This window comes from Poecilia formosa, unplaced genomic scaffold (assembly GCF_000485575.1).
Source record: "Poecilia formosa unplaced genomic scaffold, Poecilia_formosa-5.1.2 Scaffold1, whole genome shotgun sequence".
Classification (NCBI taxonomy): Eukaryota; Metazoa; Chordata; class Actinopteri; order Cyprinodontiformes; family Poeciliidae; genus Poecilia; species Poecilia formosa.
The window spans coordinates 3214226-3236235 of NW_006799940.1; the positions used below are offsets into that span (position 1 = coordinate 3214226).

Below are 22010 nucleotides of genomic sequence, written 5' to 3' on the forward strand. Positions count from 1 at the left end.
AAACGTGGATTCATCCGGTTTGTATTCTGAACCCAATCTTGGGCTCAAAATTAACACACGGGGCCACAACTTTCGGGGGTCTACACTGGCGTTTTAACAAATTACATTTTGTGGAAGTTTCGCCGGTGAACATTGTGAGACGCAAGCCTCCGCAGCTCGGTTTTCTCAGCAACTTTTAAATTGAAAGATGAGACCAGAGTCACCCAAGCAAGAGACGTCTCGAATCAGACGAAACCACAGGATATCCTTACCGCTTCGCCTACCTCCTGAGTCACAACTGACAATTAGAAAGAAAGTTTTTTGACTAAAATAGTCTGCAAGTGGATGCCTTGCGGAATCCATCTAGAGTTATTCAGAGAATAACTGAGCATTCCTAAAAATATTATTTTGTTATTCCGTCAGTGCATTGGACTATTGCGTTCGGGGTTTTTTGACATGTTCCTGCCTCCTCTTCCTGCTTTTAATCTCCTAATACACCCGACGTCTTTCTGGGCCTTCCAGGATACCAGAGGGTCAAGCAGAAGCCGGGTCGCTGGCGGCAGGACGGCTCCGCTCCCTGGAGGACCAGCTGACCAGAGCCAAGCAGAAGATTCACAGCTTCCAGAAACTCACTGGAGATGGTAAGTAAGAAGGTGTTTCGCAGTCTGGAAAACCCTGGAAATTTGTGTCAGCATTTTCCAAGTTTGGATATAAAGAAAAAAAAGTATTTATTCTAGACTTCAATCCTTTTCTTGTACTCTCACATTCCCATCTGTCAGTCTCTGTCTCCACTCTGCATTCAACCATTCATCCCACCTTGCTCTACATCACCAACCCACTCATTTGTCTGCAGTGTTTGCTGGTTCCATTTCCAGTAATATCTACCTTAAATTCATTCTGAAGTCTTGCATTTATACCTTCAAAAGTATAAATGAAGAGAAAGTCCAGAAATGTGCAGAGCAATGAATCTTAAAATAGTCTCACCCAAAGTCGGGGGTTTGGGACAAACTTGGAGCATATTGAGCGAATTGTAAGTGTGTGTGGGCTCACGATATAAATCTAGACGTGGTGTGAAACCTCTCAGCTGCTTGTGTGAGCTTCCGCCTGCAGGGACGATGTCAGTTCAGGCCAGTGTTCAACCCGCTGCAGCCTGACGACGACGACGGTGGAGCCGCGGCGTCAATGGGGGCCGGGTTATATGTGTGTGTGTGTGTGTGTGTATATGTGTGCACTCTCTACTCTAAGCAGTGGTCAAAGGGGCAGGAAAGCTGTCAGGTGAGCGGGGGGGGAAACGTGTGAATGAAGTGGGAGCAGTGCGAATCCCCCCGCTGGCAAAATAAGAGACCGAGAGGGAAGAAAAGAGACGGGGAGAAAATAAAAAAGGACATGTGAGCGTAGAGAGCAGTGGAGGGTCAGTTTTTCCATCATGCTGCAGGGGGAGAAAAAGCTAAAAATACCCTCCAGCTTTTTTCCACAAGCGGAGCGGGTAAAGTGAGGAGAGTGTCTGAGGTAGAAGGTTGGGGAAAAAAAAAAAAAAAGAGCTTTACCATCTCCAGCACCACCTCCGACTTCTCCTGCTTGAGGCTGTTCTTCTCTTTGCTCTGTTCTTTTCCATTCTGTTTTTCTCAACAGAAACCAGGGCAGGCACATGCAGTGCCTGCCCATGTTGGCTGCTCCACATTGTCTGGGTTCAAAAAGGGGTATACATTTCCTGTGTGTGGAAAAACATGAGAGAGATTGTGCACAAAAGCAGTGATCAAGTGTTTCCTAACGAGGCCAAACTAACACCTGGGGTCAGAGTTCCCGTCGGCACATCCACTGGCGAGGGGCTATTTACTATATCACTATAATCAGAGTCTTTTGAGAGCGTATTTCGTTTCTTCGGTCTGCGTTATTGATCGGTTGTCTTTGATCGCGCCAGCCGCTTCAAAGCGTTATAAAACCCCGCCGTCCTCTCCTCCCTGTTCTCCCCCGCAGGGCCCGGCCCCACGCAGGAGGAGCTGCGCAGGAAGGTGGAGAACGGCGTCAAGGAGTTCTGGTACTTTGTGCGGAGCGAGGTGAAGAGGCTTTCCAACGTGGAGAGCAACGAGAGGCAGAAATATGCCGACACACTCCTGCAGGACCTGGGACATCAGGAGAGGTGAGCATGTGCAGCAGCCTCCGACTTAGCGAAGTCGGAACTTCTTTACTCCTTTTAAGGCTCAGTTTGCACGCAGCTCCCTTCAAGCAATACACAGTGCTCTAGGTTTGTGTTCCTCAAATTGTTTGCTTTGTTTTATTTATTTCTAATTTGAAAGATTGAAACCATTTAATGAGGAGGCCCGCGGTGTCTCTAGTTACAGCAGCACGTCCCACAAATTTCTTCTTTTATATCGCCGTTGGTAAATCCAACACTTCACACCACCTCAAAGCCACCAACCCCGCCGTGGAGAACAGTAGTGGCAGCATCATGCTGTTGAGGTGCTTTTCTTGAGCAGCACTGAAAGAAAAGCCTGAAAAAGACATGTGACAATCAGAATCAGAATTTCTTTTATTGTCATTGTGCGAGAAAGCTCAACAAAGTTTGTTTCTACAAATTCTACAAGGATATAAGTTTCGCTAATAATCTTTTCAAAAGCTTGAAAACTGTTACACATGGGTGAGTTCTTCTCCATCACAAAGAAGCCTGTTTACATTTTTAGTTAGGTATGTGGCAGCAAGAAAACACCTCAAACAAAGCAGGACAGTGAGCCCTGAAGGCGGCGTTCAGAAACACTACTCTATAATGCTCATTGCTGTAAGTGCAGCAACAGATGATTCCATCAAATCGTGGGTGATTGAAACAAACGCATGGCATATTTTTGTAGGTATTTGTTTGCAATAAATGTTGAAAGTGTTTTGTTTTGTCTCAAATAATATCCTGATATAAAATACATCAAGTAGGTCTATAGGAATATACAACAGCCATTGTGTTGTCCTTGAAACTAGAGAAACGTGTCTGCTTCAATTGAGTTTTAGACTCTTAATATATGATGTGAGTTTTGCCAGTGTAAAAAAAAAGATGTCTTTTTCTTGTCACAGCCATGAAGAAAAAAGGACTTTGTGGGACTAACAACCTGCTATGGATTTGTATCCCTGTATCAACAGGTTATTGGACAATAAAAAGCTTAAAAATGTCTGAAAGTAAAAAAAAAAAAAGCCATCACAAGAAAATGGTTAAAAGCATAACATAACATTTAATTTATGCAAAATATCGACCTTTTTTTTTCCGTAAAGTAAACTTGTAGTTACTCTGACAATGTCCTCTGCATGATGTGAAGATAGCCCCCTCTGTAGTTCAGTTACTCAATCACAAAAAAATATAGAAGAGAATAAATCTATAGGTGAATGAAGCCAGTTTGACGGATGCAGGTAGAACGTTTGCAGTGTTTTACTTCATAGACAGAAAACTGCATAATTTATTTTCCTGAATAAATTATCTTTAGCTAAACACTTAAGATAGTTTAAACGTGCCGGCAGAGACACTCTTTAATCCCAAAGCTCTATGGAACTAAATATATTGTTAAAGTACTTTGTGGAAAAAGAACAACATTGGGGGATAGCCGTGTCTTTTTCAAAGGAACTATGAATTATTTATATTTAATACATTTAAATTACATACATTTTTATCTGAAGCTTTTTTTTTTTCTCCTGCTGGAAAGTCACTTATTTCCAGGTGGTTTTAGTTTTACTCAAATTTTTTAACCAAATGCATCAAAATGCTCCAATTTTCCAAATCAGAATGTCTTTTAAACGGTGTTATCTTTCTTAAAAACGACCCTCCCAAACACCAGTTTCTGTTTCCGTTTAATTTAAAGACAAAAAAAAAACAAAAAAACTCCCACATTCATAATAAAAAAGAAATCATCGACCAAAATTGCTTCTTCTCTGTTAGGACTTGATTTGAATCCTAACACTGCTCAGCAGCACGTGCTCCTTACAGAGCAACAAAGGACAAAAATCCCAAACACGCCCTCTGAGTCACCTGGAATTGGCTGCAGAAGGAAAAGTAGGTGTCACATTCCGAGATGTAATCCTTCCTGAGGCAGTTTACAGGACCTATTGTCTCAGGCATTGCTGCCTAAGTACTCCCCCCCCCCAAAAAAAAGAGATTAACCATCACATACACACAGTAACTGATGTGGCCAAATATCCTTTTGGCATTTACTTACAACGTCTCTCTCTTTTTATTTTTTTTTTTCTTCATTAACTTACATGTGATAAGGAAGTCATGACCAATAGAAGTGGGAGAATGAAAAGCGGTAAAAACGAACAAATGTTGCAGCTTCTTCTTTTGCATTCTGCTCAGGATAGGGCATGCTGCTGTGCGCCGAGTACAGCCTCGGTCTGGAGTGTTTTCCCCCCGAGTAAAACAGAAACGGAGCTCTTTAAATTGAAGTATGAAAGGATTTTTTCCTGCTCTTCCAGTGGAATCAGTCGTTGCATTATGAGCCGCTTTTTGGGCTCATTCTTCCTTTCGGATATGGAAATAATGTTGATGTTCACAGCTGGAAAGCAAAGAAACATATGTAAATCTGATAGAAGTACTGTGTAGTGATTCTGTGTTCGTAGAGACTCTTTGGCTGCATGCTCACCATCATTTAGCATTAAGGAGTGTTAATTAAAACAAGCCTGGGGATCTAAGAGCTGTAATACCATTATAAGAATGAGACTTCAGTTTGTAACTGAACCAGTGCGGTTCACATTGTCTGCAAGAAACCAATTTTATACTGAAACCTAAAGACTTTTCATGCCTTTGAAGAGTTTCACATTTACTTTGTTTTAGCCAAAAATCGTCATATATTTAATTTTTATTTCGCATGAAACGTGACTGTGAAGTGGAAGGAAGATGATAAATGGTTTTCAGAAATTTTCTACAGTCAAAATCTGAAAAGGATTATTATTCATTACTGTTAAACCCTTTTTACTCTGATGCTCCTAAATCAAAGCTGACCCAACGACCCGGCTTGGGACGACTACACAGACTGCTGACTTGAAAGCTGCTGCTCTCTGACTCTGTTTTTATCCAGTCTGACAGAGGTTGAGCGTTTCCGCTAAGACTTATGAAGAAGCCTTCCTCTGGATGTGAAAAGCTGGTTTAGACACACCCAACAGACCTGGAGCTGCCTCTGCAACAGTTCAATCCACTCCGTAATCAGGCACTTCCTTCTGTTGGCCTGTCGCACAAAAACCCATTAAAATAAATTTGGATTTGTGGCTGAAACATGACAGAATGTGTGTCATTTCACGCTACTCGGTTGTTGAAAAAGTGTGCCTTAAATTGTATTGTTAAAAGATTATTTCTCATGACTGTGAGGCCCAAAAATAGCAGGGTAGTATTTCAAACTTGCTAAACTTTGTGTGATATTGCGATATTCTGTGGTTTTACTGTGATACCAGTAAAAAATATGGTAAAAAAAATATATATATACATATACATATTACTTGTCTGATTTTGGTGACCACATGACACAGCAATCACGTATTACATCAAACATTAAATAAACATCAACATTTGAAACTTACGTAAAGAAGTGCATCAAAGTCATACTTTCAAATTTAATGATGCTTATGGTGCTTTTGTGAAACAACGGAGAAAAATTCTAAAAAATGATGCTGTTAGTTTAGTTTTGAATTTATTGAATCGATGATAAATCTACATTTTATTATAAAATAAACAAAAAAACAATATGAGAAATGCCCACCCCTAATACGAAAGTCATGCGTTTCACTTCAGGACGAGGCCTTTTGTCCCCCACCTTTCCTGTGTTTGCCCGGTTTTCTCTCACACGATCCGTTTCTCAACTTGAAACTCTGTACTTGCAGCGAAATGCACAACCGAGGTGTCGGAGTGGCCTCCAAGCTGCACGTATGAATGACCGCAAACATTTATGTTGGCACACACACAAACTCATCTGCGGGGCTTCAGTCCTGGCGTAGCCGTCCTCTGCCTCGCAGTCGAATCCCACGGGGCCCGTTTGCTGCTTCCTTCTTGCTCCGTTTTGCGGCCAGCCAGGTGTGCTCCTCACCGCACTGGGCTTGTGATGGTTCCCCTGTGTGGAAAAATTTTTTAGATCCATTTACACACCACACACACACACACACACCATGCCTGCTGCTTCAGAATGTTACAATGAGTGATGATACTGTCTAAGTTAGCTTAGAAAGACACTCTTCACAATGCCACTCTGCTGAAATGAGGCAGTGCGTTTCTTCTGCTTTGTGTGCATGCATGTGTGTGTGTGCGTGTGTGTGTGTGTGTGTTTACATGGGCTGCTGAATACATGTATAAGAGTTCTCCGTCGCACAGGATGTGACTGATTTGGGTCGAGAAGTGAGTAATAAATTAAGCTTGCATAAGTGTGTCTGAGTGTGTGATGTGTTTGCCCGTAGCTGCATATATCAGAAGTCTCGGGCATGTCTGAGAGTGGATGGTCACGACGTTAGGCAGTGTGTGACATGCACTCGGATTTGCTGTCAGTGGGATGTAGATGGGAGACTTAATCCAATATACAGCTCAGGAGCCAGGGAGAAGTTGCTGTTGTCAATCAGCATCGTAGATGCATAGGTCGCCTCCGAATCTGTAAATATCATACAGAAATCGAGTCTCGAAACGTTCAAAACCAGGAACGATTTGAAGGCCTTAAAATACATCAACATATCTGAAGCGCACCTTATTTTCTTAAAGGATATTGTAATCTTCATTACAGGATTTTTATTTATTTATTTATTTATTTTTTCAATTTGAAGAAAGCATTACACATATTTGCTAAAAACGTCTTCCGCTCATGATCCTGGCTTTTAGCGAATAGGAAAAGTAGTAATCCTTGCTAACAGTAAAGGTTTAACCCGACTTAATGCAAGATTAAACAAAAAAACAATAGATTATGTGTATTTTTATACCATGTATATTAATGTCTGGTTTAAAAGTTATGCTCACAAATTGTTTTTTTTTTTCTTGTCCTGAAACCTTTGCATTCGACTCTGTTTTGATTTATTAGGTTCTGACCTCCGCTTGGTCCGGCTGAATGTTATGAAATGTGACGCATACGGACCGCTGACCAAACCAGAACAATTCTCAGCCATGTCATGCTGTTACATGTTAGTTGTTGATGGCGTGCATATAACTTCGAGACATGCAGTTCTTAATGTTTGTGCATAAACAATATAGTTTATGATAAACAAACAAATACTTATATTTATTATGCTAATCACAGAAGGCTATGGGTTTATGGCAATCGCAGACCCCAGATAGCTTGACATTTATACAATAATTTCATATTTATTGCAATCCAAGCAGTTCTTGGCAATGTTGATATTGCGTGCACTGATACTGAGATACATTTGCAATATGTGGCGCATCCCTAGTTATTGGAATCATAAAAGTCGCATTCTTTACAGTAGGACTTGAATAAATTATTATGTTCTGTGCCTCACATCCCTCTAACTAAATGCACTGAATGTCTCTGTTCTCTTCAAATAGTCTTGCAAATAGAGGAATTATTCACCTTTGGTGACTTATGTGAAACTCTGCTTGTGAAAAACAGCACTGTGACCTATTGGGTAAGCTCTACATAATGCTACAAGACTAAAGCGACGTAATTCCCCCCCGTGCAGTAGGTATAAGTCTTTTTTTTTATTTTTATTTTTTATTTTGCCTCTGCTGTTGTCAGGTTCAGAGAACAGCAAGCAGCAGAGCATGCGAGTAAGCTGCCTGCACCAGGCAGACTATTGTTCCTGTGGTTTATTCAGACAGAGGCCACACTGTAGTTATTGTGAGAAAACAGTTGGAAGACGTCACAACTTTACACCAGAGTGATTATTTTTAGGGTTAGTCGTTTCTCAAAGGTCAAGATTATCCTGCAAAGTGGAGCTCTGGACTCAATGAAATTGTTCCGTTAGAGTGGAGAAGGTGGTTTCCCCCCCCCCATAGTCCTACAGCCGAACTGTGCATAAACAGCGTGTTAATTTTTATTAGTTAATACTAACACCCAAGTAAATGTAGCCATGGTTCCCTGCAGACAGGTAGCCCTCTGCTTGTAATTCTATTTACTTATTTATTTGTTTCTGTTTAACTTCCCACGGCATCACCAGGGTGCTGTGTTTGGGCGCCGGGTGATTAAACGCCAGCGAACGAGAGCTTGTGGCTGTGATCGGCCTTCGTTCATACAAAACGTGCTCCGTCGGCAAAAAAAAAGAGAAAAAAAAGTGAGATTTGAAATAAAATCCAGGAACAAAGCAGCTCCACATGGCTGCCTATCGAAAGCCGAGCTCATGGCTGTTTTCATACCGATACGTACGCCGGTTACCGAGGCAGGTATTGTGCCATCTTGTTTATCTGTTTCTGAACTGCAATTTCACAGTTTATATTTGCGTTTGGTAATCTACACCAGCGCAAACACCGCTCTCAAAATAAACAGATGCTCAAATAAACAGCAGGCTCGGTAAGCGGACCTGTATGTGGATGCAGCGTTCTCCTGGCCTGGTGGTTTACATAACTCGTCATGTTTGGTTTGTAACTTTTGATTATATCCACGACACAGTTGCGTTTAGCTTTTCATCTTTTACCTCACTGCTACCTAAACTATTACCCTTCCGCTATATTCTGGTGACACTTACTGGCTGGCCGCAGCAAGCAGCCAGCACCTCCTTTTCTCTTCATTTTGTTTTTGTTTCCAATTCTACATGAAAAATGCATTCTGTCTTTTTTCTTTACATTTTCCGTAGCTGTAGCTGTTGATCTGGAATTAATAAAAACCATTAGATAAAGATGGGGGATTTTTTTTTTCAATAGTTCTTGTTGAGAATACACTTCATAAAAACAAGTAACTATACTGTTTGCATATCCAGAGTAAAAGGCCACATGATTTTTAATCTGTTTAGATTGTGCTACTGTTACTAACGCCATACTGAAAATTGCTGAAAATAAAAAAAAAAGTTAAAAAAATACATTGATTTAAATGCATGTAAGTTGGATTATCTACAGTAACAACAAAAATTTTAATCGTATCCAAACTGCCATGATGTAAAAATATTTCCTTCGTCATTTTTTTTTTACTTCTTCATTTGTTGTCTTCTTCTTTTGTTTATTTCTGCTTCTTCTTCTTGTTCTGCGCTCTTTAAATTTGCAAAGTTAATATTGTAGCCTGAGATAACATTTTATAGCAACAGCAGTAATACAAATGACAATAATAATTTAACCTGACTTGAGTTAGTATTATTGTTAGAAATGCAATTAAAGAGTTAAAATGTAAAATCCAAAAAGTGCTTTGGTTTTATTTCAACCACTTCCTCTGTTTTTTTTATTTTTTTATTTATTTATTTTGGGTTATGCGTTTATCCTAGAAAGCAGAATAAGCATAACATGTTTTATAGAGGAAAAAAAAAATCGTCTTTTTTCAGACTGTCTTTATATTTGGATGTTGGTTTAAAAAGCGATCTCGTTGATTGAAAATGTTTCCTTGTTTCTACAGATCCATCATGACAGATTTATACTACCTCAGCCAGGCAGACGGAGTTGGCGAATGGAGAACGAAGGAGGCTAAAGACCTGTCAGATCTGGTCCAGAACAGAATCACCTACCTACAGGTACCTACAGACACACCTGCTGCTCGGGCCAGCTGGCCCGTGTTCTCCTCCGCGCAGATACGTTTAGACAAAGCAACATTGTTAGCATTCATTCGACTCTCTGCCTCACATGGACGGGTACGCATACGCGTTTTTCCGCTTCTTTTTGTCTCATTTGCACCATCTTTATCTGCCGGCGTCGGTTTCCACAAGTAGCAGGTAAAAAAAGAACCAAAGCAGCCGGTTTCAGCTGTGGGATCTGACAAGCGGGATTCTGGTTATTTGTCAGCGTTTTCGAGACACACACACACGCACACACACACACACGCTCAACATGCCAAAAGACAGGCGGAATGACATTGCACACACTGAAATGTCTATGCAGTTTAAAGACAAAACACTCCCATGCCCCAGTCAGCCACCTTGCTGCATGTTCATAAACACACACACACACACACACACACACACACACACACCTCAACAGAATACACTTATATGATATTCAGGACTCATCCCCTGGCCCGAGCAGCCCCGTTCCTCTTCGCCGGCTCTGCCGCCGCAGGGTTTTCGAACGGGGCGGTGCGTTGCGGCAGCAGGTCCTGCAGCATTAATGAGCCGGTGTGTTTGATGAAGAGGACCCAGTCAGTCTGGCTGGGCGGAGACGGCACCACTAACAGCTGCTGTCACCGCTGCTGAGGGATCACACTGCTCTACCAGCTGCCTTCACTAATTCATCACACACACACACACACACGCTCACGCGGCCGCGCACGGACCCATTCGCCCGCACCTACAAGCAACTGTTATTGAAGTTGAGCCATAAGATTGATGCTTGTGCTTAAATGCAAAGCGATAGCCTGTATACACACACACACGTGTGTGTGCGTGTGTGTGCGTGTGTGTGTGTGTGTGTCTGGCTCGCTCATGCAGATCCATACATCTATATGTGCACAGAGACAGACAGGCTCCTCCTTCTTGTACTGCTGTCGCTGCCACCTGCATCAGCTTTCCTCTTCTTTCCTGCCATAACTAACTCCATCTGTCCACTCGCATCATCCAGCAGCCACGGCTCCTTCAGATGGAGCTCAGTTGGGTTTTTCTTTTTTTACTCTGATATTTATTACTGTCTTGTTTATTTTTTTTTGTATCTTCATTGCCTCCCTGGTTGTTTTCCCAGCGATAATTCATCACAGACAAAATGCAGCCTGGTAACAATGAGTCAAATCCCAGCTTTGTTGTGCTTTCTCATCAGCGACACAGTTCCCGTGGCATCACGCCATCGTCTGTGCTTTGTCGTTGCTCGGCTCGAAGAATACGTGATTACGTGATGACAACCAGTAAAGTGTTGCGAGAACTGTTTGAAAAAAATCATTTATTTTGATTAGAAAAGGAAAGAAACCAGGTTGTGCCTGTGGTTTCAGTGCTGTCTGGGAATCTTGGAATTTAATTTTGCTCTTTTCCGGTTTGGAAAAGTAAGGAAAAGTTTATCAGAGAATGAAAAAATATTAGGATTTCAGGACTTTAGCCTCTGTCCTTCCTTCTGTACTTCTTTCTTTCCTCCCTCTGTATGTTTATTTATTCATTTATTCCTCATTTAGCCCTGATGTCCTTCATCATGCACTTTTTCCTTCCCTCCTTTCTTATATATCTTTTCTTTCATCCTCGTGTCTTTTATTGCTGCCTCCTTTTGTTGCAGTTCTTCCTGGTGGATATCCTTTCTTACTTCTTCACCTTATTCTTTCTCATCTTTCTTGTGTTCTTCCTTCCCTCCTTTATGACAGCCCCTCTTATCTTACCTGTGTCTTTCCTCATTTAGTTCTTTTGCCCTTCCTCCTGTTTATTTCCCCTGTGTCCTATCATCCTTTTCATATGTTCTCCTCTTGCTCCTTGTGTCCTTCTCCCTTGCTGTTTTAATGTCCCTACATCCTTGTCATCATTGTTTTCTACCTGCCCTTCTTCCTCATGTCTTCCTCTCAGTCCCTCTTGGGGTTTTCCTTCATTCCACTATCGGCTGTAGAAGTCATTGCCACAAGCTTATGGTTAACTTTTAGCATTGTCTTTTTATTTTGAGCTGTAAACAGAGGGCTGCAAAAACTGTAAATTTTAGTCTGAAAAAGTCAAGAATTTGTACTTGGTGTAGACATTTGAAGTAAAAATGTGGTTTGGCCATTGTAAATGCTGTTAAAACAGAAATAAATGTTACTCGGAAAAAAGAGAAAAGGCTAAATACACAAGGAAAGTGGATTACTGTGAAATACAGCAGACGTGTTTCCTTCCCTTTTTTTCTCAGTATAAAAAAAATCAGAAAAAAGTTCTTTAAACATTTAACAAAGGAGCTAGAGGTTGGTATACCAAGGAACAGATACCATCAAAATAACAGGAAACGACGTATTGTCTATTTTTTGTCAAATTGAGGGCATGTGGGTAAAATGACTGTGGTATCTAATAACTTGATGACTTGCTTTTCACTCCCCAAACACCTTCTTTTTGTTAATTGTAACACTTTGTCTCCTCGGCTTTTATTAAAGCAGCTTTCGGTGGTGTCATGCGGCGCCCTGGGATCTTCCAATGCCAGACCTCTAATAAACATAATAGCATCAAAGCCCATCAAACCAGTTGTTGTTACGTTTCTGCACATGGTACACAGTGCCACGTCCTATTTTGAAAACTGACCCGATTCTTTCTGCCTTTCTCGTGTATTTGACAACCTGACAACTTCAGCAGCTTTTTGCACAGCTTCCAAAATAATCCAGGTGGGTTCAGGAGAGGGTCACTGTGCATAAACCAGAGCCAGAAACTGAGGCTTGTCCTAGCGTTAAACTTAACCAGCCACACCATTCTCTAAACTTATAGAACGTCCATTTAAAACGATGCAATTGAGTGTAAATTGCTCATAAAAACAGAAAAGTCGTTGCACTCGACCTGTTGGTTTTATACTATTTCTGGTTAAACGGACAGTTTAAATGTTTTAAAACTATTGAATGTTTTTTGTTTTGTTTTTTTTCTTCATTTACACAACATGTACCGCAACCTTTGTCTTAATTGTTAAGACTGATTGGTATAATTTTTGGCCATAGAGGGAAATCCAAATTAGTCACTAAATGATCAATGGAATTAGGTTTTGTTAGACCAGCTTCGGCTCTGGGTGGTTTTTGAATAGCCCTGGAACTTACTAGGGTATTTTTACTTATAAACAATACAATTAGTTCCCATTTTCTCTGTATTTATATTCTTTAAAAAGCTGTATACGCACACGCTGCACCGTAGAAGCGCAACTACGTGAGCAGGCGGCTGGTGATTATTCTCGCAGTGTCTCAGTAGTTCTGTATTAATGCGGTTATTAAAAAGCTTTTTTTTCTTTTTTTTTTCCCCACAGTCAGAGACGTGCAAATGACTGGAGATGGAAAAAAAAACAAAAACAAAGTTTCTCCGCAGAATCAAGTTGGACGTATTTTATCCAGATCAAATTAATAAGGTGCTCTTAAACATGGCTGTCATCGTTTATAAAAAATGGTGGCAATTTTTTTCTTGCTAGTGATGATGGCGGGGTGAAAAAAACAGGAGCAAATTAGCAAACCATAACAAGTGAAGTGTTTGGTTTTAGCTGCTGCTTCACTCTTTTCTGTCCAGTCCTTGGACTATATTTCTGGTTCAGTTCATATCTATGGTTGTAACTTTGTTAGTTGGAAAGCAGGATGTGCTTTACACATATGGTACTTTTTTTCTTGAATGTAAAAATGTCTCATAATGATTATGATTGTGATCCATTAATCTGTTTAAATGACTGTTCTCATCTGTGTATAAATCCATCTTTTTGTCTATTCAGTCTACCCAGTGACCACTGTAGAAATATGCATATTTAACATTTTACTTTGTATTTTGAAATTAACTTTAAAAATGAGGAACTTTCTAATGAGCGTCAGACTAAAAGCACATCGACTTTCTGTTGCCGAAAAAAATCAATTGGCCGTAAACTGTCAACAAAATACGTTCAATATCATTAAGATTTTTTTTTCTTTGCGGGCCATTATTCAGAGCATTTTAATTATTTATTCTTTTTTTTTTTTTTTTAATATTGCTCATTAAAACTTTGGTGAAATCTGTCAGTGTTGCACTACTGGTGTTATTTTTTTTATTTCTAAAATAACACCAATAAGAACACAAAGCCTGATATGAATACACCAGCAGCGATGAACTGTTCTTTTATTACTCGAGGTCTTTTGAGCACAGAAAACGTCCCGCATTCACTTTAAGCATCTTGAAGTGAGTGGATGGGGGGGGGGAGCACTGTGGATAATTACCTGAGGTTATTATTCTGCCATATTCAGTTGGTTCCAGCCGTCCATCGCTCCTAAAACCAACAATAACGCCGTGGTCTGCCCGAACCCGAAGCGCTCTGCTGCTGACCCTGGGTGTTAGTATGTGAGAAGAATATTATTTAAAGAGGTACTTAACCTACAGCACGCTGCCCGTGCGCGCAGCTGGCGTCATTATCCTTGAGCCGTTCCAGCTCCGCCATTAGCAACACCGGATTCCAGTGACGGCGGCTTCGTCTCGGCACGACTCGTGCCATAAAATGACCTCACGCAGATACAGTGACATGCCTCTCTATAGAGAAAGGAAGCTTTGAGAAGGTCCTTGGTAATCAGACGCCACTGACTGTGGATTTTAGTGGGTTAGCTTACACCCGTGGGGCTGCTGGTGAACTGGGATTCTGGAAATAGAAGGGAATACCTGTGTGGGTTGCCGTGTCCCTGTTTGTGGCCGTTGTACTTTGAGTTATTGAGAAAGAGGAGCGTTAATCAGTTTTGGCCATCTTCCTGTCCTCTTTTCCTAATGTGTTTCTTTTTAAATGCCACTTTTTAAAAAAACTTTAATCTCTCCTCATTTTTTTCCTCTCTTTTTTTTTGTTTTTCTTACTCTCCTGTTTTCCCCTTTACTTCTCCTGCTAGCGTGTGATAGGCAGCGTTAGCCGGTGGGTGTTGGGCGGCCTGATTACTCTGAACTATCCACAGCTGCAGCAGCCTAATGAGGAAAACACTCCCATCAGCGAATAATTGCTGTTTAGAAAGCCGGTTGGCTTCCAGTCGCTCAGATCGGCTGCAGAGCGGATCACAACCCGCCCGGCAAGTCGTCAGTGATGTAGCGTGCAGCAATCTGTTGCGTCCCACTTGTTCTGTACGTAAAATAGACAGTTTGTTGTTCCTTCTCTCAGCAACCTCTTATTCGGTATTCTAACCCTCAGCCTGCATAATGTCGCAGCTAATTTTTGAGCTGATGAATTGAAAGAGAGAGAGAGAGAGCATCGAAAAATGAGAAGGAGGAAGAAACAAAGGATATTAAAAGATAGGAAGCCGAGAGAGCAGAGGGACTGCTTAAGAATTAGTAAACATAGAGCAAAAGCAGCACGGAAGAAGTGAATAAGAGAAAGCAAAAGCAACAATGAAAAGATTAAAGGATAGACCTGGCACTATTCTTTATTTTTTCCTATTGTTAGCAAATCACCGGAAAGGACTAGACCTGGAAATTAGTCGGTGTCTGTCAGTGGCATTCAGCCCATTTTGAAAGCAATCAGTAATTTTCCAAAACAGCTGCTAAAGAGCACTCTATCTTTTATTGAGCATCGCCCAAACAAAAGCCAAATATAGATTAAATAGCTCTATATATTCTTCTGGAATGAATAACTCTGTGGTGAATATCTGGGTTCCTGCACAGATTTGAAGTCTGAAATTTGATTGAGGTATTCTCCAGACTGGGATTAACACAGAAAAAAGGAAAGTACAACAGAGTGGGAAGAAATATGCGGATCTCCTCTTTTTTTCCCCACCATCTCGATCTCTGACACTCAATTTCCCATTTTTGGTTAAGAAAAGTGCAGACCCCATTAATCTCTCTATCCGTCTTTTCATCCATTCACTAAATATCTTGTTGTTCATCAGTCTGTCTGTCCATCCATCTATCCTTTTGTCTTTCTTTCTTTAAATTTTTTCCATCTTTCCTCAAATCTTTTTCACCTTCATTTTTATGTCATTCAATTTTAGATCCCTTCCTTCCTTCATTTTTTCCCCATTGTGTTCCCCCAACCCTTCTTGCTCTATTCCTTCATTCTTTCATTTTGTGATTATTTTCATGCTTTATTCATGTCATCCTTTGATCTTTTTTCCTTCTTTCTTTTCTGCTGTTATCTTTCTTTTTTTGTTTTTTATTTTACTCCAATCCATCCATCCTTTGGGGGTAAAATCTGACCATTGTATGAATATATGCTGTAAATTAATAGTGAACTTTTCTGTTTGTTTTTTTAAATCGTCAGAGATATCTGAGAATACAACAGTAGAAATTTGAACGTAAAAAGATGCAGGAAACCTGGTCAGACGGGATCTTCAACACAAATTATCCCCAGAATCGCTTTTCTGTTGAAGAAAGACAACACTGACCAATTTGCATGTCTTTAAATAAAAGGGTCTTTTTGATTACAACAAAATAAAAAGTTTTAGCCTCTGTCTCCTTTTTCAGTAAAGCAGAACGATTGCTGGAGATAAGTGGAAGCGATCATTTTAAAAGACAAACTTGGGGAAAATCATGAGCAGGCGACATAAAATTCAGAGTTCAGTACGAGACTGGCAATGAAAACTAATAAAACAATATGAGCCGTGTGTTATTACGTGTCAGAGATCAGTCTTCCAAGGAACTCAAGGTGAAAGTTGAGCTATAAAAAAAAAAAAAAGAAGAAGAAAAAAAAAAACCCGTTGAAACACTCTCTCCTTTTTTCCTCCCAGAATCCCCCAGATTGCAGTAAGGCGAGGAAGCTGGTGTGTAACATCAACAAGGGCTGCGGTTACGGCTGCCAGCTCCACCACGTCGTCTACTGCTTCATGATCGCGTACGGCACCCAGCGGACGCTCATCCTGGAGTCGCACAACTGGCGCTACGCCCCCGGCGGCTGGGAGACCGTCTTTCTGCCCGTCAGCAACACGTGCACTGACCGGTCCGGGGCTTCCACTGGACACTGGTCAGGTGGGTACATCCACAGCGACACAGTCACACTACGAACTGCAGTTAGCGCTAGCAACAGAGCTAACGGCGAAGCGAGCTAAGCAGCTGCTAAGCGCTTTGTTTTCACACCGTTCATAGATCTGTCATTTGAACACGTTTGAGAATGACATTATTTATGTATCATTGAACTTGATTTATTGGTTTCAGAAATTAGACAATATTTAAATTGAAGATGGAATGGATTAGCAAGTTTACTTTCTCAAGCACAACAAAATAATATTCATAGGTTGATTGTTGTGTTACCATAGCTACAGTCTGATGCTACGAGTTTGAGCTTCAAATTCATCTCAGCAAAAAATACCCAGTTATCCCCTTTTGCATTATTATCTAATCAAGCAGATTAGGTAATAATCTGCCTGATTATTAGCAGATAATAATCTGCCTGATTATTAGCAGATAATAATCTGCCTGATTATTAGCAGATTATATATGTTGGCCCATATAACCTTGGGCCACCTCTGCTCTACAATTGGCCCTGCCAGCAGTAATTATGATAAGTTACCTAATTATCTTTTTTGGAATAACCTCATCTAAAAACTGAAAGTTCCTGATTTATTGTCCTCATGTAAAAGTAAAGTTTTGACGAATGTTGCTGCAACGCAGGATGAGGTTGCTTTGTAATGGCTTTATTACAGGAAAAACCCCAAAATAAATGATTTGGGATATATTTCCTGCAAACACAACCGCTGCCCTTCCGACTTGTTTATGCTTCCAGTTTTCAACTGAGTCGATTAATCCTTTCCTTACATTCATATCCGTTTCAGCACAGGTTTAGCAGAAATAAATTCCACCAATCTTAGCAGGCTTATGAAGTTTTAATTCTTCGTGTTTTTCTCAGTTGCAGTCCCCGGACTGGAGCATGAATTCACTGATGGCTCTTATATTTTCACATTTAAAGCTGCTGCTGGGCAACGTAAACATATTTCTGCCAAAAATCCATTTTGACATCAATATTTAATGTCATCCTGAGTACTGAGACGGTGTGTGTTTTTTTTTTTTACTTGCAACTACTTTTTCACATATTTCTTTTCTAATAAATTATGAACATGCAGTCGGCAATATTTACCTTTAAATTTGTCATGTTTCCACTAAGAGTCTTTTTTAGCATTGGTCCAAGTAAATGTCCATTAATGCAGGTTCTGAGCACATTATATCTTTAAACTGAGGTTTCCTTGTTACACTTCTCACAGCCTTGCGTTTGTTGGCGGGACTTTTGTTTGGTGAAGGTTAAAAATGCATCAAAGTTTTTAATTTCCTTGTTCTCCACCATTAAAACATCTTGTCTTTTATTCGAACAAGTCTTTACTGTAAACAACAAAAAATCCATTTAATAAACAGCACAAGAAGCATAAAGTTATATGCGTTAAATTAGGTTTTGCTATGTTGGGGGTTCTGCAATTTCATGGTTGATGTGCAGTGCTCTCCGCCGTTATTAACAGCCCAGCTAAAGACGGGTTAAAAGTAAATTAGTACTTTATTGTAGCAGCATTGTCCCACTCCTCTCTTCAAATTGGTGAAGACAACCACACATCCCATTCGAGGAAGGTGGATGTGTTTTGATCTTAAAGAGTCATGAAATGGCCAAAAGAAAATAGCTACTGTAAGCAGTTTTTGTAGCGAGCAAAAACAAAACTGGACAAGGACTCATGTCTTGTCTTGTCACGGCTCACAGTAAGTAGAATGAAAAACTCTGAAGCTCAGAGTTGCAGCTCCAGAAAAGAGAGACATGTTGGGGTCATCAAGTTTCAGTCGTAAACATTCGACGTCTTCTAAACGCTAAGTGGCTGTTTAAAAGTGAAAAACAAGCCTTTCTGTTAAGCATGAGCATGAATTACGTTCAACAGAATTAAATATTTTACTTACTTTACGTAAATCAGTGATCGTGTTGCATATTGTACATCTGTAGCCAGGATGCTCACTCAACTTGTTTTTGCAACGTTGCTTAAAAAGCTTCTGAATTTATTTTCACCTTTCAAATTAGCTGCTAATCCCAGAAGTTCGCATCCCCTCTTGTCACTGACAAGCTTATAATTTTATTTTATTTTCTGCAAAGAAGGCGAGCTTTTATCTTTCCCATTTAATTGCTTTTTATTCATTTCGTTTTGGGTCTCATGAGAGAGTCTGACGCAAAAAAAAAGGAGTTTACGCGCCAACCGAGGGGCTACAGGGAGGCGAGATGACAGAGAAACATGCCTCTGTTGCACAAGCTGTATATGGACTTGTGTGCATGCTGAGCAGTGAGGTTGCGTCCCGCTGAGTAAAAAGCAGAGATATCATTACTGTTTCAGTCGTGATGGTTGTTTGGTTGTCTGTTGCGGTTAGTGACTCAGACAGATGCCGGTGGTTTACTTGAATCCTATTTATTGTCATTCGCTCCCATTTTGAGAAAGTAGCAAATTTGAACTTTGAAGGGAAGGCGCAGATTTGCATCAACTTTGTGCAAATATCTCCCAGCCCGTATTGCACACTGGTGTCTTGTCGCTTTTATATTTGCAGCACATCTGTGGCTTTTATGCAACCGATGACCGTCACTTTTTCATTTTGCAAAAAAAAAAAAAAACTTAAACCAAACATAGGTAGTTGTTTTTTTTGTTTTTTTTGTTTTTGTTTTGTTTTTTTATGAGACACAGATTATTCATAACCTGTCCTGATTGCTAAAGGGCTGCAGATCTGTCCAGCACTTACAGCACCTTCATGTGTTCAGTGTATATCGCTCAGATCTCTCTGTGCATGTTCCAGAGAAAAGCTGCAGCAGCAGTAAAAAGCTTTAAACTTTTACAGCCAGGAGTGGGCGTGCCAATAGAGTTCCCCAGGATAGAAATGGGTTTATACGATTTTGTTTCTCTGTCTGTTCTGCTTCACTGCCCGTGTTGGCTGAGGAACAGTAAATGGTGTTTGTGTGAGTGGGATTTTCCCACTTTATAAGCCATGACCAAAAAAAAANCATTTATTCCTCATTTAGCCCTGATGCCCTTCATCATGCACTTTTTCCTTCCCTCCTTTCTTATATATCTTTTCTTTCATCCTCGTGTCTTTTATTGCTGCCTCCTTTTGTTGCAGTTCTTCCTGGTGGATATCCTTTCTTACTTCTTCACCTTATTCTTTCTCATCTTTCTTGTGTTCTTCCTTCCCTCCTTTATGACAGCCCCTCTTATCTTACCTGTGTCTTTCCTCATTTGGTTCTTAATTCCCTCTCTTTTGCCCTTCCTCCTGTTTATTTCCCCTGTGTCCTATCATCCTTTTCATATGTTCTTCTCTCGCTCCTTGTGTCCTTCTCCCTTGCTGTTTTAATGTCCCTACATCCTTGTCATCATTGTTTTCTACCTGCCCTTCTTCCTCATGTCTTCCTCTCAGTCCCTCTTGGGGTTTTCCTTCATTCCACTATCGGCTGTAGAAGTCATTGCCACAAGCTTATGGTTAACTTTTAGCATTGTCTTTTTATTTTGAGCTGTAAACAGAGGGCTGCAAAAACTGTAAATTTTAGTCTGAAAAAGTCAAGAATTTGTACTTGGTGTCGACATTTGAAGTAAAAATGTGGTTTGGCCATTGTAAATGCTGTTAAAACATAAATAAATGTTACTCGAAAAAAGAGAAAAGGCTAAATACACAAGGAAAGTGGATTACTGTGAAATACAGCAGACGTGTTTCCTTCCCTTTTTTTCTCAGTATAAAAAAAATCAGAAAAAAGTTCTTTAAACATTTAACAAAGGAGCTAGAGGTTGGTATACCAAGGAACAGATACCATCAAAATAACAGGAAACGACGTATTGTCTATTTTTTGTCAAATTGAGGGCATGTGGGTAAAATGACTGTGGTATCTAATAACTTGATGACTTGCTTTTCACTCCCCAAACACCTTCTTTTTGTTAATTGTAACACTTTGTCTCCTCGGCTTTTATTAAAGCAGCTTTCGGTGGTGTCATGCGGCGCCCTGGGATCTTCCAATGCCAGACCTCTAATAAACATAATAGCATCAAAGCCCATCAAACCAGTTGTTGTTACGTTTCTGCACATGGTACACAGTGCCACGTCCTATTTTGAAAACTGACCCGATTCTTTCTGCCTTTCTCGTGTATTTGACAACCTGACAACTTCAGCAGCTTTTTGCACAGCTTCCAAAATAATCCAGGTGGGTTCAGGAGAGGGTCACTGTGCATAAACCAGAGCCAGAAACTGAAGCTTGTCCTAGCGTTAAACTTAACCAGCCACACCATTCTCTAAACTTATAGAACGTCCATTTAAAACGATGCAATTGAGTGTAAATTGCTCATAAAAACAGAAAAGTCGTTGCACTCGACCTGTTGGTTTTATACTATTTCTGGTTAAACGGACAGTTTAAATGTTTTAAAACTATTGAATGTTTTTTGTTTTGTTTTTTTTCTTCATTTACACAACATGTACCGCAACCTTTGTCTTAATTGTTAAGACTGATTGGTATAATTTTTGGCCATAGAGGGAAATCCAAATTAGTCACTAAATGATCAATGGAATTAGGTTTTGTTAGACCAGCTTCGGCTCTGGGTGGTTTTTGAATAGCCCTGGAACTTACTAGGGTATTTTTACTTATAAACAATACAATTAGTTCCCATTTTCTCTGTATTTATATTCTTTAAAAAGCTGTATACGCACACGCTGCACCGTAGAAGCGCAACTACGTGAGCAGGCGGCTGGTGATTATTCTCGCAGTGTCTCAGTAGTTCTGTATTAATGCGGTTATTAAAAAGCTTTTTTTTCTTTTTTTTTTCCCCACAGTCAGAGACGTGCAAATGACTGGAGATGGAAAAAAAAACAAAAACAAAGTTTCTCCGCAGAATCAAGTTGGACGTATTTTATCCAGATCAAATTAATAAGGTGCTCTTAAACATGGCTGTCATCGTTTATAAAAAATGGTGGCAATTTTTTTCTTGCTAGTGATGATGGCGGGGTGAAAAAAACAGGAGCAAATTAGCAAACCATAACAAGTGAAGTGTTTGGTTTTAGCTGCTGCTTCACTCTTTTCTGTCCAGTCCTTGGACTATATTTCTGGTTCAGTTCATATCTATGGTTGTAACTTTGTTAGTTGGAAAGCAGGATGTGCTTTACACATATGGTACTTTTTTTCTTGAATGTAAAAATGTCTCATAATGATTATGATTGTGATCCATTAATCTGTTTAAATGACTGTTCTCATCTGTGTATAAATCCATCTTTTTGTCTATTCAGTCTACCCAGTGACCACTGTAGAAATATGCATATTTAACATTTTACTTTGTATTTTGAAATTAACTTTAAAAATGAGGAACTTTCTAATGAGCGTCAGACTAAAAGCACATCGACTTTCTGTTGCCGAAAAAAATCAATTGGCCGTAAACTGTCAACAAAATACGTTCAATATCATTAAGATTTTTTTTTCT

The 22010-nt window shown here is 40.1% G+C and overlaps 1 protein-coding gene across 1 annotated transcript in view; it reads left to right on the forward strand.

Annotated features, from left to right (window-relative positions):
• The window catches only part of LOC103133601 (alpha-(1,6)-fucosyltransferase-like), an 85009-nt gene extending 68336 nt beyond the window's left edge, over positions 1-16673 (forward strand). Inside the window, exons 3-6 of the mRNA XM_007545417.2 lie at positions 502-620; positions 1957-2119; positions 9471-9585; positions 16341-16673. Coding sequence (XP_007545479.1) covers positions 502-620; positions 1957-2119; positions 9471-9585; positions 16341-16658 — 715 coding nt within the window. The 3' untranslated portion in view covers positions 16659-16673. The remainder of the gene's footprint in view (positions 1-501; positions 621-1956; positions 2120-9470; positions 9586-16340) is intronic.
• The last annotated feature ends 5337 nt before the right edge of the window (positions 16674-22010 follow it).